Source organism: Ahaetulla prasina, chromosome 2 (genome assembly GCF_028640845.1).
Source record: "Ahaetulla prasina isolate Xishuangbanna chromosome 2, ASM2864084v1, whole genome shotgun sequence".
NCBI classification, from domain to species: Eukaryota; Metazoa; Chordata; class Lepidosauria; order Squamata; family Colubridae; genus Ahaetulla; species Ahaetulla prasina.
Window position 1 is genome coordinate 71,373,192 of NC_080540.1, and position 20,847 is coordinate 71,394,038.

Sequence of the window (20,847 nt, forward strand, 5' to 3'; positions counted from 1 at the left end):
TTTCTGAACCGTGCCTTTTAAGTGCTTTTGTATATAAGGCTGAATCCTGTTTTGTGTATAGTCTTTTAATAGTTCTAGAAATAGCCCTGTGTATTTATAACTATGAAGTCTTGTCAGGGGTATAACCAGGGTGTTGTCTCTTCTTTTTAAGAAAGTGTGCCTTAGCAGCACTAAATGATGTTCGGCGATATCTTTGTGAAGAAAATGGGCATGTGGCAGTAAGTGTTCTATGGTGCATTGCTAAACAAATGAGTACGAGAACAGTTTTTCCCAGCTTTTGAGGTGGTGGCTCTTAAATTCCATAAGCTGCTACAAAAATACTGTGAGGTTGGAGATTAGATCAATTTAACCCCTGTTTCATAGTTGATTTTGGTCAATCAATTTATTTTTGAAGAAGATTACAATATATGCTACATAGTACTAACCTTCTGCCAGCGTCATTGGATAATTTTCATATCTGTATCTGCTGACATAAATTTTTATAATGCAGAGGTAATTTTAAATTGTTGCATTGCTAAATGCTTTGTAAGTCACATTTGGACAGTCAATATCTTTTTTATTTATTTATTTATTTATTTATTTTTCGTATTTTTATACCGCCCTATCTCCCTAGGGACTCAGGGCGGTTCACAGCCAGATAAAAATATACATATAAATACAAAATAAAACATCCATTAAAAAACTTATTACAGATGGCCGAATAATTAAAAATGACAATACAAATAATAAAATCCCCATTAAAACCAATTCTAATTTAAAATCTAGTCCAGTCCTGCGCAAATAAATAGATATCTTAAAAACATATTCCTGTGAAATAGCTTGAATAATATGTTATTTTATTTCTAACGTGTTTCTAATATGTTATTTTATTTCTAACGTGTTTCTTAGTGAGTTGGTTTGTCTGCAAATCAAATAAATAGACAAACAGGTATAGGTTAGTATGAAATGTGTATGAATTATAATAGAAACAAAGGTGAATGAAACAAAAATTTGAACAGGCATTTTGCTTTTGAAAGTCTCAGAAATATATGGGAATAGCATGACATAAAATAAGCAGAACGTCCTATCTATTTTATTTGTAGTTTTTGTGCATAATCTTCAATGTTAGTTTGAGATGAGTCATTTCATGAATCTTGAGAGCATATGAGTTAACAATTCTGGAAAATTTTTATTCTTCTGTATTTGAATCTTATAGTAAAATTGTGCTATAATTGTGCATTCATAGTAAAATTGTGCTATGTAGAATAATATTATAATTATACAGTTACATTATAACTATATATAATAATATTGAATCTATTGAATAGATTCATTCTGTCATTTTATTCATGATAACACTTCAAAATATTTGTGGCAGCCCTGTTTGGGAGAATTAACATCTCAGCAAATACACGTTTAATTGCACTATTTGTTCTGCTTGCCATTAGTATACGTACATATGGAACATATATGTACCTATATACTATGCAAAACCATACAGTAGTTGCTAAAATATTTATGATGAAGCTGTTACATTTTATTAATGATACATGAAATATTATGAAGAGATGCATTTTTCCATTGATTTACCATTGATTCCTGTATTGTCTCATCTAGGTTTTTGATGCTACAAATACTACAAGGGAACGTAGAGACACCATATATAAGTTTGGTGAAGAAAATGGATTTAAGGTCAGTTGAGTAAAGATGTGAAAATTATTTAGTCCTAGGATATGCAAAATGTTTGTTCTAAATATTAGACTGGCTGCAAAGAAACAGACTATAACTGCAAATTGGCTGTGAGTAGTTCTGTAAAAAATCCCCTCAATTTTCTAGTAAATTATGCTTATAATAATTTATTCTGTAATTTTAATTCTGTGGTTGACATTAGCAATGGTTTCTGCTGCTAGTTAATATGAAAGAAGATTCTGTTGTGATTAGAAATGTTCACTTTTAAGACAGCTGTCAATTCTAATATTGCATGTACCATTAATTGCCTTGTTAATTATAACTCTCATGTATTTTGCAATTTTGGAATAAGGAAGAGAGATAGCCATGCTTCCTTGATTTATTCCTCTAGAATAAATCCAGTGTATGGAATTTTCTTTATAATTTCTATTACATGACAATTAAAATACCCTTTATACTATTTTAATACTACTCCAGGGGTCAGAAGTAGAAAGAGCAGAGTAGTAGAGAAAGAGACATTTCCTTTCTGTGTAGCATGAACTCTAAATCCAGAATGCCTAGATTCCAAAGGGCTTCATTAAAGTCATACTATGTGAATTAGTTGAGAAAAAGATCAGTGGAATGTTTAACTACATTATAATAATTATACAAGAAAAAAGTTTGCATGATTATGTTTGAACTATTACAGGTAGTCCTCTTTTAGGGATTGCCTTGTTTTGCAACTGTTCATAGTTATGGAAGTGATGAAAAAGTAACTTTAAACCAATCCTTGCATTTATGACCATAGGTCTGTTAAGCAGTGGAAAGCTAAAGTCAGATCATAAGCATAGTTGTGATTTTATTTAGTGACTACTTTGCTTAACAATCAACTAGCTGGTTCCAGTTGTGGTTACTAAATAAGAACTACTATTTGTTTTATTATACAGCACTGTGTTTTGCTTTTGAATAAGTACATTGAAGCCTGCTTTGCGTTTTTTTAGAAAGTGAAAAATATTATGTAAAGGTCCAACATCAATGTTCTTCCTGTTTGGCTTACAGACTTTTTTTGTGGAGTCAGTATGCGTTGATCCTGAGGTTATTGCTGCAAATATTGTGGTGAGTTGTAACTTCCGTTTACATTAAAATGTTTGTGCTCAGTTTACTTCCCAGAAACACTGAATCTTGTTTCACTCCCTGCCATACTCAAGTAAAAAAACCCTTTTAAATATTACATATACATAACAAGCATACAGATAATGTATTTCACTTGTATATTGATTTCCCATTAAGGTTTGTTTGTTTGTTTTTGATATTTAATTTGTACATTTTCCCTAAATTGTTGAAATATAAGTTAGGTTTCTCTTTTAAATTTTTTCTACTCAAAATGCAGAATATAAGACAGCATCATACAACTAATTGACTTATTTTATAATATTTAGAGATTTCTTTGTTCTGTGGTTTCTTAGCAAGTGAAATTAGGCAGTCCTGATTATGTTGACTGTGCTAGTGATGAAGCTACAGAGGACTTTATGAAAAGAATTGAATGTTACAAGAATTCATATGAGACGTTGGATGAAACTCTAGACAAGTAAGTGACCATTTCAATTTTAATTAAAAAACAATAATATGGTACCTTAAATTTTAATCATTTAACTATAGCATAAGTTTTAGGAGAACACATCCTCTCAGATGAATGATATAAATTAACATGAGCGAGATAATATAAATACTATTAATAAAAAAGGGGGAAAATGGGATAGTGATGAGAATAAACAGACGTGCTTTTAGTATTAGAAGATAGAGACAGAATCGTGAGGTAAAGCAGGTCATAAATAAAGCACAGGGATGTGTGCTTGTCAGTCCTAGGTAGCAAAATCAACAAAGAACACTGGTCCTTTACTGAGAGATATTTGTACTCCTGACAAATTTTATTACTCAATTGTTGATGTTTATACCTTGCTTGTGATCTGGAATGAGGAAAAATGGAAAGTAAAGAAGATTAAAGAAAAAGTGAAATTCCATGATTGCCTAAAAAAATGACCAAATGTGAAATAGTCACAGCATTTAACATGGGTATTTTGGACATTAATCACTATAATTTCAAAATAACCCTTGGTCCATATTCAGTCCATGACAAATGGTATTACATCTTCTGATTCAATCTGCTTTGTTCTTTTTGTCAAATATGACCATCTTTTATTTTTATTTTATTTATTAAATTTATATGCCTTGAAGTGACTTGAGATAAAAAATAGACTGAGGAGTTTGTGTGTTTATTTATATGACCACACATTTAAAAAACAACAACTAGGCAACTCACAGCAGCACTAAAAACCCAAACACATTAAAAAAATTAAAAACCATAAAAAGCTTTTTCTTAGGCCATTTCCTTTCCAAGAAAATCATCTCTAGGCTCCAATCTCGCCCTATCCCAATGTTTAGGGTAAGAGCCAGTTCTTTATTTATTTATTTATTTATTTATTAATCATATTTATATACCGCCCTATCTCCCAAGGGACTCAGGGCGGTTTACAGGCACTAAAAACAGATAAATAGAATATAAATACAATATAAAACATTTAAAAAACTTATTCTAAAGCCCGTCCAATTAAAAATAGAAATAAAACCCAATTTAAAACCCAAAATTTAAAATCTAGCTCAGTCCTGCACAATTAAATAAGTATGTTTTAAGCCCGCGGCGGAAGGTCCGAAGGTCCGAAAGCTGACGAAGTCCGGGGGGTAGATCGTTCCAGAGGGTGGGAGCCCCACAGAGAAGGCCCTTCCTGGGCGCCGCCAGACGACATTGCCTCGCTGACGGCACCCTGAGGAGACCCTCTGTGAGAGCGCACGGACGGTGGGAGGTATTCGGTCGCAGTAGGCGGTCCCGTAAATAACCCGCCCAATGCCATGGAGCGCTTTAAAGGTGGTCACCAAAACCTTGAAGCGCACCGGAAGGCCACAGGAAGCCAGTGCAGTCTGCGCAGGATAGGTGTCATATGGGAGCCACGAGGCTCCATCTATCACCAGCGCAGCTGCATTCTGACTAACTGTAGCCTCGGATGCCCCTCAAGGGAGCCCCATGTAGAGAGCATTGCAGTAATCCAGGCGAGGCGTCACGAGTGCGTGAGTAACCGTGCATAGGGCATCCCGTCCAGAAAGGCGCAACTGGCGTACCAGGCGAACCTGGTAGAACGCTCTCCTGGAGACGGCCAAATGCTCTTCTAGAGACAGCCGCTCATCCAGGAGGACGCCTAAGTTGCGGACCCTCTCCATCGGGGCCAATGACTCGCCACCGATGGTCAGCCGCGATTTAGCTGACTGTACCGGGATGCCGCATCCACAGCCACTCTGTCTTGGCGGGATTGAGCTTGAGCCTGTTTCTCCCCATCCAGACCCGACGGCCTCCAGACACCGGGACAGCACTTCGATAGCTTCGCTGGGGTGGTTCGGTGTAGAAAAGTACAGCTGAGTATCATCCGCATACAGCTGATACTTCACACGAAACCACTGATGATCTCACCCAGCGGTTTCATGTAGATGTTAAACAGAAGGCGAGAGGATCGACCCCGCGGCACCCCACAAGTGAGGCGCCTCGGGGCGACCTCTGCCCCCTGTCAACACCGACTGCGACCGGTCGGAGAGATAGGAGGAGAACCACCGATAAACGGTGCCTCCCACTCCCAATCCCCAACCGCGCAGCAGGATACCATGGTCGATGGTATCGAAAGCCGCTGAGAGGTCTAATAGGACCAGGGCAGAGGAACAACCCCTATCCCTGGCCCTCCAGAGATCATCTACCAACGCGACCAAAGCCGTCTCCGTGCTGTAACCGGGTCGGAAACCGGACTGGAACGGGTCTAGATAGACAGTTTCATCCAGGTGCAAGGGAAGCTGATATGCCACCATACTCTCTACAACCTTCGCCGCGAAGCGAAGGTTGGAGACCGGACGATAATTACCTAAAACAGCCGGGTCCAGGGGAGGCTTCTTAAGGAGGGGCCTCACCACCGCCTCTTTCAAGGCGGCCGGGGAGACACCCTCCCCCAAAGGAGCGATCCGAATCGCCTGGAGCCCGCCTCGTGTCACCTCCCGAGTGGCCAGCACCAGCCAGGAGGGGCACGGGTCCAGTAAACACGTGGTGGCATTCAACCTACCCAGCAACCTGTCCATGTCCTCGGGAGCCACAGGGTCAAACTCATCCCAAATAATGTCGCCAAGACCACCCTCGAGCGTCTCACCCGCATCACCGCAATCTTGGTCCAGACCATCCCGAAGCTGAGCGATTTTATCGTATAGATAACCGTTAAACTCCTCAGCCCGTCCTGCAGCGGGTCATCCCGCCCCTGATGAAGGAGGGAGCGAGTCACCAAACAGGGCGGCCGGGCGGTTATCTGCCGATGCAATGAGGGAGGAGGCGAGCTACGCCTCGCTTCCTCAATGCCACTAGGTAAGTCCTAGTATAGGACTTCACTAGTGTCCGATCAGCTTCGAGCGGCTAGACCTCCAGGAACTCTCTAGGCGCCTTCTCCGCGCTTCATCCCCTCAGCTCCTCGGAGAACCAAGGAGCCGGTTGGGCCCTGCGCCGGGTCAGAGGCCGCAAAGGCACGACTCGGTCTAAGGCCCCGCCGCGCCCGCTCCCAGGCCGCAACAAGTTCCTCGGCCGAGCCGTGAGCCAGACCCTCAGGAAATGGCCCAAGCTCCGTCCGAACCCATCCGGTCCATCAGGCGCCTGGGACGGAACCAACGATCGGCTCCGCCTCCCGCGGTGGTGAATGGCGGTCAGAAAGTCCAGGCGAAGAAGAGAGTGATCTGACCATGACAAAGGTTCAGTGACTATTTCCTTTAAGTCCAGATCTCTCAACCACTGACCAGAGAAAAATCAGGTCCAGAGTGCCACCCCCAATGTGAGTAGGGCCATCAATTACCTGGGTCAGGTCCAAGGCCGTCATGGAAGCCGTGAACTCCCGAGCCGCTGTCGATGACGGGCCGGAAGATGGCAAGTTAAAGTCCCCCATGACTAAAAGTCTGGGGGTCTCAACTGCCACCCCGGCCAGCACCTCCAGGAGCTCGGGCAGGGCAGCTGTCACGTAGCAAGGAGCCAGGTACGCGATCAGCAAACCCATCTGACACCTATGACCCCATCTCACAAAGAGGGATTCGCACCCGGCAATCTGAGGCACAGTGGTCTCCCTCGGCTCTAGACTCTCTCTAATCACAACCGCCACCCCACCACCCCTACCCTGGGCCCTCGGTTGATGGAATGCACGGAAACCCGGCGGGCACATCTCAACGAGGGGCACACCCCCTTCCGTGCCCAACCAGGTCTCCGTAATGCCTATAAGGTCCGCGGAACCCCCCTGAATAAGATCACAAACAAGGGGGGCTTTGTTTATCACAGACCGAGCATTGCACAACATCAACCGAAGGCCCGGGCTCTGAGGATCCTGACCATCCGGGGAACGGGAGAAGTCCAAGGGGTCGGAGCGCGTGATCGCTTTCAGACATCGAGCACGCGCTCCCGAAACTTGGTAACTTATGGCCTTCTGGAAGACTAGGACTAGGAGGGTAGGTTGTGCCTAATACTGGGGTCGGTTGAGGTTGAATGTTCTGCAGAACAGAAGCCACTATGGAAAAGACATACCTCATAGGTCCCACTAGATTAAGATGGAAACATATCACAAATCTCAGAACATTACTGTTTCTGATGTCATCTCTGGATATTTACTTTTTTTATATGTAAAATATAGTAAACATTGCTGATCGATGTTAGATAGAAAATGAGCAAATATGTACTGCCGTAACATTGGGGATGTTATTATTGGATTTTGTGTATTTTCAGAATATTTTTTTTATAAAGCTACGGACATTTTTTTCACTGTTTAATATTAGCCATTTCAAATTGTTTAAGTGAAATCTCTTAGTTTCCTGTAAAATCTTAGATGTCATATACTTATCTCATGGTTTTTCAAGAGTTCTTTTGCATATTATTAAAGCCATAAAAAGATGAACCAGTAAATATATTCTCCTGGAGCCCTGCTTGCGATTGCTTGCTATACTGTATGGTTTGTAGTGGTAAAATTAGTGTTTGTTTCTGTCTTATAATAAACTGATTTTTTATTTATTCATTTGATTTATAACATGCCTTTTTACTCTTGCAAGCAGCTAAACTAATACGATTGTTAAATTGTAATGACACAATTTTAAAGAAAACATAAAAACTATACAGATTTGAAGTTGCATCAACACTCAGGATGTGTTTTCATCAACAGCACACAGCTGTGGACATTTCCTTATATGGACTTGAACTGGTAGATCCCAGGCCCAGATTTACCATGACCCTGAGAATTCAGCTCTTATCAGTGTGCTGTATAAGGGGGTTTGCAAATAGTGTCATGCAATTTTTAGGAAGTTTTCCCACATTCTCCTAAATTATTTTATGATTCTGGCAGTAACTTGGTTAGTTTACAAAAGTAGTTGACTATATGTATTGCTTACTGGCTACAGTCAACAGATAAAAGTTGTAGGAAAACATGAAACTAGTTATGAAAATGGTGTTAATTTATACTAATGAATGAGAAAAAATGCAGTAACATGTGGCTTGGGCAACAATGTTGATATATTAATTCCATGCTGTTGCTAGCATAATTGAAAAAGGATCTCGGAACTGAAATTTAGAGCATCAGTAAATGAGATCCCTAACTAATGATTCAGCAAAAAACCCAAATCTGTCAGAGAAAATAGCTTGAAATATCTGATTACAGAGATAAATCATCCCAAAGAACACATTAAAAAGGTAAGCTAAACATAATTCACACCCGCTGTTCTGAGATCTTGGCCTCTTTGCAGGCTGATTCTTTTTAATGCATGCTTTCTAGGCAAACAAGGAATTATCTGTTAAAATAGAAAATGACAGCCACAAGTTATATGGATTGACAAATTCTGTATAATATGGATAATATGGTTAATTTGGAATTCTCTCTTCAGATCTTAGTAAATTGAAGATATAAAATGCTGTATTACTTATATACAGTTAGCTATTTTTATTAACTTTCCAACCGGATTCCATAATGTAAAAAGAATGTAAATAAAATAAATACATTGCATATTAACAAACATCCTATTACTTAAAGTTCTTTTTGTTAGACTCTGGAACTACAGGTAGTCCTCGTGATTGCAGTCATGACTGGAATGTCCATCACTAAATGATGGGGTTGTGAAGCACAACATCACAGCACTGTCACTGAATCTATTAGCAGTGGTAATCCTGGTTGCTGTCATAACCCCAGGACCACTCAGGTCATTAAATGGAAAGAGGCAAACGGGTTAGCAGTTCAGAGAGAAAATGGGGTGGGTGGGTGCCCCAGATGGGTGCTGTAGAGTGTAGGCTGGTGCTGCAGGCAGGAGAATGGGTGGTACAGGTAGGCACTACAGCATGGGTGTCAAACTCACGGCCCGTGGGCTGGTTGCGACATGCGCTGGCTGCGCCCATGCCCAGTTTAGCGAAGAGGAAAAAAGTCAAGATACATCACATGACGATATGAGCGTGACACCCCTGCACTAGGGAATGTGGGAAAGTGCCAGGAGAAGGACTGAGTGGCTGTAAATGCAGGCTAGCCCAAATTTTGATCATTTGACTGGGGAAGGGGCAGATGTGATGGCCAAAACTTCAACGGCTGGTTCAAGTCCATTTTTTTCAGTTTCCTTGTAACTTTGAATGGTCACTGAACAAATGGACACAATCGGAGGACTATCTGCACTTTTTCTCAAATGTAGATGAGTAAAATGTATTCCTGGTCTCTGGCTGATAAGTAAAGCATTAGGCTAAATAGGACAATAATTAATTGTGTCTTCTATTGTTACAGGGATCTTTCTTATATTAAAATCATGGATGTTGGAAGGAGTTACCTTGTAAACCATGTAATGGATCATATTCAGAGTCGGATTGTTTACTACCTCATGAATATCCATGTAACTCCTCGTTCTATCTACCTCTGTCGACACGGTGAAAGTGAACTAAATCTAAAGGGAAGAATAGGAGGAGACACGGGCTTGTCCCATAGAGGGAAAGAGGTAGTTATGTTCTATCTATTGTAGCTCTGCATTTTATTACAATTAAATTTTATTTTAAAATTTAAGTAATTTTTAAAAACGTGTGTTGCCTTGCATTTGTTTGTGCTCTGGGATTTAAGGAGAGATTTGGATCCAGACAACCAAGGATATGGAACATTCTGCATTTTGCTTTTGAACAATAAACCAGATTTCCATTCCAGAGAATGAACGAGATCACAAAGAAATGAATAGAATCAGAACATAAATGACCTTGGATTAATTTAAATAAAATGTTAAATTAACTGCAAATGTACACAACATATTTATTAATTTTCCCTCAGGGACATGTTAAAAATTTCAAGTCAATGGCAACTTTTGTGGGGCGACCAAGGTGTTGAGGCTTACAGTGTGGCTTGCTGGGGAGGAAATTTGGGAATTAAAGTTGCTAAGATTGAGAGATAGTGATATCAGAAGATTCTTAAAAACTATGAAACATTTCAAGAAAGACAAGCTGATCGGACACTAGTTAGGTCCTATAATAGGACCTACCTAGTGGCACTGAGGGAAGCGAGACGTTGCTACATCTCGTCCCTCATTGCGTCGGCAGATAACCGCCCGGCCGCCCTGTTTTGGGTGACTCGCTCCCTCCTTCACCAGGGGGAGCGGGATGACCCGTTGCAGGGACGTGCCGAGGAGTTTAACGGTTATCTATACGATAAAATCGTTCAGCTTCGGGACAGTCTGGACCAAAATTGGGTGGATCCAGATGAGACAGCTGAGGGCGGTCTTGTGGAGATTGTCTGGGATGAGTTTGACCCAGTGGCTCCTGAGGACATGGACAGGTTGCTGGGTAGGTTGAATGCCACCACATGTTTACTGGACCCGTGCCCCTCCTGGTTGGTACTGGCCACTCAGGAGGTGACATGAGGCTGGCTCCAGGGGATTACGAATGCTTCTTTGTTGGAGGGAGTCTTTCCGACCGCCTTGAAAAAGGCGGTGGTGAGGCCCCTCCTCAAGAGGCCTTCCCTGGACCCAGCTGTTTTAGGTAATTATCGTCCGGTCTCCAACCTTCGCTTCGCGGCGAAGGTTGTAGAGAGTGTGGTGGCATGTCAATTCCCCCGGCACCTGGATGAAACTGTCTATCTAGACCCGTTCCAGTCCGGTTTCCGGCCCGGATACAGCACTGAGACGGCTTTGGTCGCGTTGGTTGATGATCTCTGGAGGGCCAGGGATAGGGGTTGTTCCTCTGCCTTGGTCCTGTTAGACCTCTCAGCGGCTTTTGATACCATCGACCATGGTATCCTGCTGCACCGGTTGGAGGGATTGGGAGTGGGAGGCACTGTTTATCGGTGGCTCTCCTCCTATCTCTCCGATTGGTCGCAGACGGTGTTGACAGGGGGAGAGAGGTCGGCCCCGAGGTGCCTCACCTGTGGGGTGCCACAGGGGTCGATTCTCTCGCCCCTTCTGTTCAACATCTATATGAAGCCGTTGGGTGAGATCATTAGTGGCTTCGGTGTGAGGTACCAACTGTATGCTGATGATACTCAGCTGTACTTTTCCACACCGGACCACCCCAACGAAGCTATCGAAGTGCTGTCCCGGTGTCTGGAGGCTGTACGGGTCTGGATGGGGAGAAACAGCCTCAAGCTCAATCCCTCCAAGACAGAGTGGCTGTGGATGCCGGCATCCCGGTACAGTCAGCTGCGTCCACAGCTGACTGTTGGAGGCAAGTCATTGGCCCCAATGGAGAGGGTGCGCAACTTGGGCGTCCTCCTGGATGAACGACTGTCTTTTGAAGATCATTTGATGGCCGTCTCCAGGAGAGCTTTTTACCAGGTTCGCCTGGTTCGCCAGTTGCACCCCTTTCTAGACCGGGATGCCCTATGCACGGTCACTCACGCTCTCGTGACGTCTCGTCTGGATTACTGCAATGCTCTCTACATGGGGCTCCCCTTGAGGAGCACCCGGAGACTCCAGGTAGTTCAGAATGCGGCTGCGTGGGTGATAGAGGGAGCCCCTCGGGGCTCCCACGTAACACCTCTCCTGCGCAGACTGCACTGGCTGCCTGTGGCCTTCCGGGTGCGCTTCAAGGTTTTGGTAATGATCTTCAAAGCGCTCCATGGCATAGGGCCGGGCTATTTATGGGACCGTCTGCTGCTACCGAATACCTCTCACCGACCCGTGCGCTCTCACAGAGAGGGACTCCTCAGGGTGCTGTCAGCTAGGCAGTGCCGTCTGGCGACACCCAGGGGAAGGGCCTTCTCTGTGGGGGCTCCCACCCTTTGGAACGAGCTTCCCCCAGGACTTCGTCAACTTCCGGACCTCCGAACCTTTCGCCGCGAGCTTAAAACTCATCTACGCAGGACTGGACTAGATTTTAGATTTTAAATTTAAACTGGTTTTAATGGGTTTTATTATGTATACTGTTATTTTTAATTATTTGGCTATTTGGAATAAGTTTTTTAATGGATGTTTTATTTTGTATTTATATGTATTTTTATCTGCCTGTAAACCGCCCTGAGTCCCTAGGGAGATAGGGCGGTATATAAATACGAAAAAATAAATAAATAAATAATAAATAAGTTAGATACAGGAATGTGGAGGTGTCATAGGCCTCCATTTATTTTTACTACGTAAAAAACATAAATCTTTCAGTGTTAATAAAAAATGTTCAGGAGGTTATACTTCTACAAGCGCCCTCTCATTTTAGTAAACGAATATTGTCATGCTCAAATGCAAGCCAAATTTCTTCGTTAAAGGACTACATGAGCTTTTTGAAAGACCCCATTCAAAATTTATTATCTTTTGACACTGAATCTGAGTAGCTGTGATATTATAATGTGTTTTTTTTAATGACTTCTTCCAGTTTGCCAAGAGCTTGGGCCAGTTCATTAATGATCAAAACATCAAAGATTTGAAAGTCTGGACAAGTCAGATGAAAAGGACCATTCAGACTGCTGAGGCTCTAAGAGTGCCTTACGAGCAGTGGAAAGTTTTAAATGAAATTGATGCGGTAGGATGCTTTTCTGTTACATGCATAACCATCAATGTTTGGAAGTTTTTTGATGAAGAAGAGCTCCTGAAGCTTTGTACCTAGTCCTGAAGTCTTCAGGGACTATAAGCCCTGAAAACTAGTCAGACAAGTCTTCAGGGCTTATTTCAAATGTATTAGATTGTATTGTACCTATTGCTCCTCTTGCCATAAAACTATAATGTTAATTGTCATACTATGCTTAAAAAAGGTAAATGTTAGTTGGTTTCAGCAATTTTAGAAAGCATTTGTGGAACTTGTCCCTTCTTGCTACAGACTTAACTTCCGTTTTTTTCATACCGATGTGAGGCAGTAAACTATTTTTATTTTTAATAACTATCTCTAATTTGAAGGGATACTTTAAAGTTAAATTGCAAATCAAAGTTTGTTTTAATCATTGTGTGAAAATAAAATGGCAGTTTTTCTGCCCTGATGTCTTATTGATCAATCGATCGATTGAATTTATTTGCTACCTATCTTGTAGTGAATGACTTTTCAACCTGAAAGTGATATAACAGTATTTTTAAAAGAATATTGTTTCAAATAATTCATTTTAATGACAAATTGTTTTGTTTATGCTGTTTGTAATTTGATTACCCTGTTTCCCCCAAAATAAGACATCCCCTGATAATAAGCCCAATTTGGCTTTTGAACGCATGGCAATAAGGCCAAGCGCTTATTCAGGGTTGAAAAAAATATAAGATAGGGTCTTATTTTTGGGGAAACACGATAGATTTTAAAAGTAGTTTTATTTTATTTGTTGAAAAGGTAGAAATGTGGATTAAAATTCAGTAAATTAATTGAAATAAACTTATTAAGGATTTTAAATTAATTGAATTTTGGAAAACATTAGTGCTAAAGTCTCTGATAATAACCACTGATTTTTTCTGATGATATTTGAAAAAATAATCTGAGAAAGCAGATTCAATTAGATTCAATTAGATCAAGCTGGGAAATGCCACTGTGTTGTTTCCATTTTCAGGAGGTCTGGTGAGGGGAGTAAAACCATTTGTTATGATAAGGCTCCCCCCCATCAAGGTTTGCTTAGCTCAAACAAGAAGCTAAACACAGATATTTTTGTACCAGAAGGTGTTTGGAGTCTTTGCTCTTAAGTGGAGTTTTGTTTAGTTTGTTATTGTTATTTTTATTATTATATATTTTGTTTTAATTTTATTGTAAACTGTTAAGACTTTAGTTTGGATTACAACAAGGTATAAATTCGATTAGATAGATAAATATTTCCATGAATTGAATTTCCATTTGTGCAGTTTAACTTCAGAATTCATAATGAGGATGATAATAACACAGCCTGATCAAGTCAGTTTACATAGGTTATCTCTCAGTAAACATTAAAACATAAGATATAATTGGAAGCTGAAAGAAGAAGCTTCCAGTGAATTCATGATGAAAGTGGCATTTTAGTTCAGAATCTTTGTGAGCACAGCCTAAGTTTCTTGTCATGCTTCATGTAGTCTCTTATTTTCTTTGTTTCCCATAGGGAGTCTGTGAAGAAATGACATACGAAGAAATTCAGGAAAATTATCCATTAGAATTTGCTTTGAGAGACCAGGACAAATACAGATACAGATACCCTAAGGGCGAGGTTTGTTAAATTTTACTTCTTGCAAGCGTGAAGATGCAGAAGTCTTTTTGTAAGTGTTTCAAAAGAGAAATGTTTTGAAATAAAGGCAGTTTGTTGCCTCTTTCTCACGAGGAAGTTCCGCAACTTCTTTGTGTTGTTGCTAAAGTAGAAACCAATTTCCCATTTGTGTAGGAAATGTTAATTAACAGCAACAGAGCTCTTTTGTTTGTAACTTAAAAAGCTATCCTACAAACTGTAGAGTTCAAATTTTAAGCAGGGCTGAAAGGCTTCTTAAACTATTTTGGAAACGGAGGAAATAAAATCTGTTTCCATTTCAGACTTTTGGTTCAGTGGTTTTGATGAGGGGTAATGCTGGCCATCCTGCAGCCACACACCCAGGGCCCTCTGATGGAACATGCATCAGCGTTTTCATGTGCTTTCTCTAAGTAGAGCAACAAATTTTAAAACCACATGTTTGAGGCTCAGTTAATTGCTTGTTAGCTTGCCCTTTTACAGGCTGCCACTAAAAGTCAACCATTAATCAAAAGCACCGATAACAGCAGCTGCAAACAGTATTTGTTAAAAGTGCAACATGCCTTAAATCCATGTATCATGTATTGGCTGAGTGATCATAATGTTCAAAACGCTGCAGGAGTACAGATGGCATAGAGGAAGTCTAGTTATAATGGATGTTATGTAAGATGAAAACATTTTTGGAGCTGTTTGCCGATTGTAGAGAGAAAGGATGTGTGTTTTACAGTCAATAGCTGCACATCTTCTTAATGACTACTGCTGGGTTAACTTTGGTTGTGTACTGTTCACATGTTCCTTAGCAAAGCAAAATTGTATGTTTTGGTAAAGCATCAGGTGACTGCTGCCCTCCACTTTATCAGCTGATCTATTTACAGTAGTTTTCAAAAACTTTAATTCCACGTTTGAGGGTACAAAAGATACAGCTTCTTAAAAATTAACTTCTGTAGCAGAATTCCTGTTTTTGAAAACTCAGCAAGAACATGTTTCATTACTTTTACATAAAAACAAGGTAAATGCTAGCTGTATCAATTACCCAGCTATTTACAAAGTTTTTTACATAGGGGAAAATAAACAACTTTTGTAGAAATAGACAAAGAATAAAGTGACAGAATCATTCTGTAATCTTCTGCAACTGAAATTCTGTGGTTTGAAAATCATCAAATATAGAAAAACAGACACAGATTGCTTAGAAAAGGATGGATGCAGAGAGGAACAATGGATGTTGAAATCATTTCATGTAAGTCAGTAATTACTTGGTAGTTGCCATTAAACTACCACTTGGATTTTAAGCACAAGATAATGATTAAAAGTTACAAAGAAGAAATACCTCTGTAGGATTAGATCCACATAGAGCATAAACCTCTCTAATATGCATCAGGCAGCCTAAAGTAACAATGCAGCTGCTTTAAGAGTTGCATTGATTTTAATGAGTTGTTTCCTAAAAGCATCTGCATTTTTTTCAGTTTCACATGGAAGTTAAAAAAAAAAAAGGCTTCCCATTTTATGCGAAATCAGAAGCATTTGTACCATTACGGTATTTTAAAGAGTGCATAGGTGGTACTATTTAACCCACTTTAGAGCAAATCAATTTTATTATAAAACTATGACCATTTAGACATATATCTATATTACAATGACTTTTTTTTTGCTATTGTTTTTTCCAGTCCTATGAAGATCTTGTTCAAAGGTTAGAGCCAGTAATTATGGAGCTGGAAAGGCAGGAAAACGTGCTTGTAATCTGTCACCAAGCTGTTATGCGTTGTTTGCTTGCTTACTTTTTGGATAAGCCTGCAGGTAGGTAACTTACAAATGGTCACAGAGAACGCTCAAGTTAGTCAACAGTAACTTTCATTTTGATACCAGATAATTGCAGACAAGTAGTACATAGTTAGGATACCACTGTGTCAGTAGTTCTCAGCCTGTGGACTGCAGACCAGTGGTGAAATCCTCTGCGGATTGCCACTGGTTTGCTTCTCGCACACACGTGGTGCGCGCCAAATGCATGCTGTGTGCATGCATGTGCAGTGTGCGCCAAAAGTACACATGCATGCACAATCCACACCAAAAGCACGATGCATGCACATGTGCAGTGTGTGCCAAACATGCACTTTGCATGGAAAAAGGAGGCTTGGGAAGGTAAGTAGAACAGTGAGGGTGGGGAACAGCTATGCCGCACGATTTAGCTTCGCTAGAAAGCAGGATTTCCTGCTTTCTAGTGAATGTAAACTGCACGGCACAGCTGATCATTGGATATACCGATTCGGACAAACTGGTAGCTTTTTTTAAACTACCGGTTTGCCCGAACCAGTAGCTTTTTAAATACCGGCTCACCTGAACTGGTAGCATTTTTTTTACTACCAGTTTGCCCAAACCAGTAGTTTTTATCACTTCTGGTTCGCTCGAACTGGTGCGAACTGGTAGCATTTCACCCCTGCTGCGGACACTTGGGTTATCACGGGCTTGCAAAGGCTTGAAGAAATGTTATGATTTAAAGCTTAAGTCTTAAGATTTATGGTCATGGTCTGTGGCCACAAAGGGTATTTAAAGGGGGTCCATGGTAAAGAAAAGATTGAGAACCACTGTTTTTTTAGGTAGGTTAAAATATTTTTATTTGTTTAGTGATTTCAGTTTACCATTTCTTTATTCTTATGTTTCGTCTGGCTAAGTTTTAGAATCTTATCTGTGTCTGTTACTCATGGTAGCATTGCTCTTGGGTTTCTACAAATGGAAACTGTTCTGAAGATTTATTTGGTGAAGTAAGATATAAATATTAACCAGTAACCAACTTTATAGTTAATAGTCAGAAAATATTCTTTTTTTTATGTTTTTCTTCATTTATGTATTTCAGAACAACTGCCTTATCTCAAGTGCCCTCTGCATACTGTCTTAAAGCTAACTCCAGTGGCTTACGGTAAGATATTCAAATTTAAACTAAGCAAATTAATCAACTCTATTACAAAAAACCCCTTTTCATTAGGTTACATCTATCAGAGGCAGACTATTAGTTCCTAGTTCTAACAGTTTGTATATCAAAACAAATCACTTCTACTTGTTAAGCAAGTTACAGTTTGCATTAAACTGTTCTGTTCATCATAAACGAAAATGTTTTAAAATAGACATTGCTTCTATTCTTCTTGAGGCAAAGCTGGGAATTGAATAACTAGGTCCTGCCACACAGTGGTGTGGTGTGAATTACTCTATTCAGTATCTTCAGAAGTGTGGCTACTCAAAATGCTTCACATAGCCTCCTTGATTAGTGTTGATTTTTCTTTAGAAATATTTTTAGAATTTTTGTAGGTACTGGGAGTTTAGTAAGTCTGTGCATTTGTGTGTATTCCATGCCTTCTTGTTTCAAAAGCCTTGGGGTGCTTCCAGAATCTAAGAATTGTAGCTGAAATGTAACTTTTAATATGATAGAATGGAAAATTATTAATTATAGGAAGGAATATACTACCACAGAGCCTGAATGATGAGTCATGGATTTGCCTTTATTGTTTTATTGGTAACAATATAGAAGTGGATGACTACTGCCTTCTTCTTTAATTTTTTTCAACTTTTCCATCCAGCCTCCAGTTGTCATGTAATCTGTTGGATCCCTTTCAGATGCTAGCTGGGTCTGACTCTGCTTAGCTTAAATTTAAAAATTAAACCTAATTTTTACTTCGCCATACTATTTCAACCAGGGTGAAACAAAGTTGTAATTAAAATAATTTTAAAATGCCACTTAGTCTAAGTAAAAAGCAACATTATTACTTATTAAAAGAAAATTTTTAAAATTTTAAAATTTGGAATTTCTGAAGAAAACATTTAAAAAAACGATAGAGCTACTCCTGTAACTTAGTTATCCTTCAAATAAAAAGAAGCCTGTAGTGACCTCTAGTGTCCAAAAAGCTGCAGTTATTGCAGATAAATGTATTACTGTATGTTAAAGGCAGGCTTCCATTTTTAAAATGCCAAGATCTCCAGCTGGAGTAGGGTGCAAAATGAAGCAAGGACAAGCAGGGCAAGCCACTAGCATATAAAATGAGAGCAAACCCCACTCCCTGTTAGCACTGATGATGTTACCTAGTTTGGTTAATGAAACATCTGCAACAAAACTTCAGCTAACACAATCAAGCAATCTCTGGGCAGAAAGTCACCCAATAAAATTGAAGGACATTTTTATTCCAGCACATGGCTTAGAGCAATAATATATTTTCAATATCAGAATTGAAGTTGTTCTTACATCCAAAAAGCCACTCCCAATTTCCTTTCTCCAATTCAACAACCTGACTTAAAGGCATGCATTAAAGACTAATCAATATTTTTAGGGAAGATACTCGACATACTCTCAATGTACAATCAAATGTTTTACAATAATTTACAAACACTCCCCCCCCCCCAAATGTCTGTCAATATGAAAGTTGCTACAGCTGCTGAAAATTGCTATCCATGATTCTCAGGAGAAAGCTTGAAGTTGCATGTCTATATCTATGGAGTACTATGTCTGCCACTCATATGCCAGCGTGTCCTAGGAGGAAACTTTATAAAGCAACCTTATCTTGAACAGATGCTACAAGTAATAGCAAATCTTAACCAGAACTATTTTTAACCAGTATTTATTTGTGTCAAATTCCATTATCCATTGCATATAAAAGGAAAACGTTATTGTTATGCTGTTGATATTGTTCTTTTTTGGTGAATAAAATGTATTTAATATGAAAATGTTGATTTTGCCTACAGGTTGCAAAGTGGAATCTATTTTTCTAAATGTTGAGGCTGTAAATACACACAGAGATAAACCACAGGTAGGTCTTCTTACCGAATATGAATTTAAAACTTTACAAGAAGTTTGGAAGAAGTATTAAAGTAGAAAACCAGCCAGTAACAGAAGATTTAAGCACTCCCTGCCCCTTTCTTGGCTACACCTTCTTCCAGATTGCTTCTTCCCAAAGTAGATTTTTTAAAATGTACTTTTTAAAAAATAAGGTAGCAGGAGAGCATTGTAAAAAAAAATCTGAGCTTCATACCTTCTTTGATTCCTGGAGTGGGGATTCACAACCATCCAGAGTTTCATATTTGGGAACACTGATAAAACAGTTTATCTGATGACTGGAATGCTGTATGTTCTTTTTAATGCACTTTGATGACTTTGATGAAAACGGTAACGATGTTATACAAGATTTCAGGGATGAATGGCTTCTATACATGCCTGTATCCCTCAATACAGTGTAGACAACACCTCTGTAGTATTCAGATACTGTATATTGCCATCAAATGAGATATGCCAAATGCCATTCTTTTAATGTAAGGGAAAGAAAGATTTCAGATTTGTAGGTACTTTCTCTGCAAGCATCTTGTCCTGATCCTAATTTCAACAGGCTCTGTTTTGCCTTGTGCTCTACTACAGCAACCCTGACTGTGTCATGTCAAATATCACTGCAGTAGTTCAGTTTCCAGTATCTGCATGTTTTATGTGAAATGTATTACATTATTTTGGAATTTTTTTTGTTATCTATATTTTGAAAGCCACCTGTTGCTCATTCTAGAACAACAGCAGCAAAGATTTTTGTGTCCGGCTTGTTTGGAAGCTTATTTTTGATATTAAAATTCTGGAATAACCATAATTCTTAGGCACTTTTTTTAGTGCAAAATTATGGTTATTCTCTCTTTCTTATACACATAGACACACATCATTGTTTAGTGATTGACTTCAGTTTGTGACACTTGGATTTATATGAAAAGTCTCATCTATTTTCCTCATACTTCCTAACATGAGGATGAAAGGCTCTGCTAACAAAAACACAAACACAATTTTGACTGAGTTAAAATATCATATAAATGTTTCTATGTGCAGCATTACTTTTCATGTTTTGATTCTGAGCCGTTTGTATGTCTATGCTACCAGTACTATGATTTACTACTAGGTCCATATAGTCAAACTATGGTTTGTTTAATTTTGGTTTAGTTATTGTGTGAACAAACACTCGTAGTTTGTACCCCTTAGTTCATGGTTGATACCTGGTGGTTTGTTCATTAAATGTACCTTATGATTCTTGATGAATGTATCTTTTCTTTATGTAAACTGAGAGCATATGCACCAAGACAAATTCCTTGTGTGTCCAATCACACTTGGCCAATAAAAAATCCTATTCTATTCTATTCTAAATCAAAATATAATTTAATAAGATATATAAACCCAATCAGTAAGACAGGAGACTATGATTGTATTCTTGGTTTCAGTGGGAATCAAGTATATCAAGCTAAGTTAATAAGAGGAAAGTGGAGAGAGAGAATAAATAAATGTATACATAATAGTGTGTTCAGTACGTATTTTTCTGTGTTTTAATTCATAGCTGCTTTTTTAAAAGATTTAAGAAAAAAGATAGAATGTTCAGAAGCAGAACATTGATCATAATTACTTTGGTTCAAATGGCTTGTTGATTGAAAGTTAGCTAGTTTAGCTAGTTTCAGTCAGTTAAAACAGTTGTTTGTAAAGGAAATTTGTAAGTGATTTTTTCAGGAT

The 20,847-nt window shown here is 39.4% G+C and overlaps 1 protein-coding gene across 4 annotated transcripts in view; it reads left to right on the top strand.

Annotated features, from left to right (window-relative positions):
- Positions 1 to 20,847, top strand: part of PFKFB4 (6-phosphofructo-2-kinase/fructose-2,6-biphosphatase 4) — a 79,031-nt gene that overhangs the window by 48,070 nt on the left and 10,114 nt on the right. For all 4 annotated transcript variants that reach the window (XM_058174135.1, XM_058174133.1, XM_058174132.1 and 1 more), the window contains exons 4-13: positions 152 to 218; positions 1,597 to 1,671; positions 2,707 to 2,763; positions 3,114 to 3,235; positions 9,510 to 9,717; positions 12,563 to 12,709; positions 14,226 to 14,330; positions 16,007 to 16,136; positions 17,191 to 17,253; positions 19,065 to 19,129. In XM_058174135.1, coding sequence (XP_058030118.1) covers positions 152 to 218; positions 1,597 to 1,671; positions 2,707 to 2,763; positions 3,114 to 3,235; positions 9,510 to 9,717; positions 12,563 to 12,709; positions 14,226 to 14,330; positions 16,007 to 16,136; positions 17,191 to 17,253; positions 19,065 to 19,129 — 1,039 coding nt within the window. The remainder of the gene's footprint in view (positions 1 to 151; positions 219 to 1,596; positions 1,672 to 2,706; positions 2,764 to 3,113; positions 3,236 to 9,509; positions 9,718 to 12,562; positions 12,710 to 14,225; positions 14,331 to 16,006; positions 16,137 to 17,190; positions 17,254 to 19,064; positions 19,130 to 20,847) is intronic.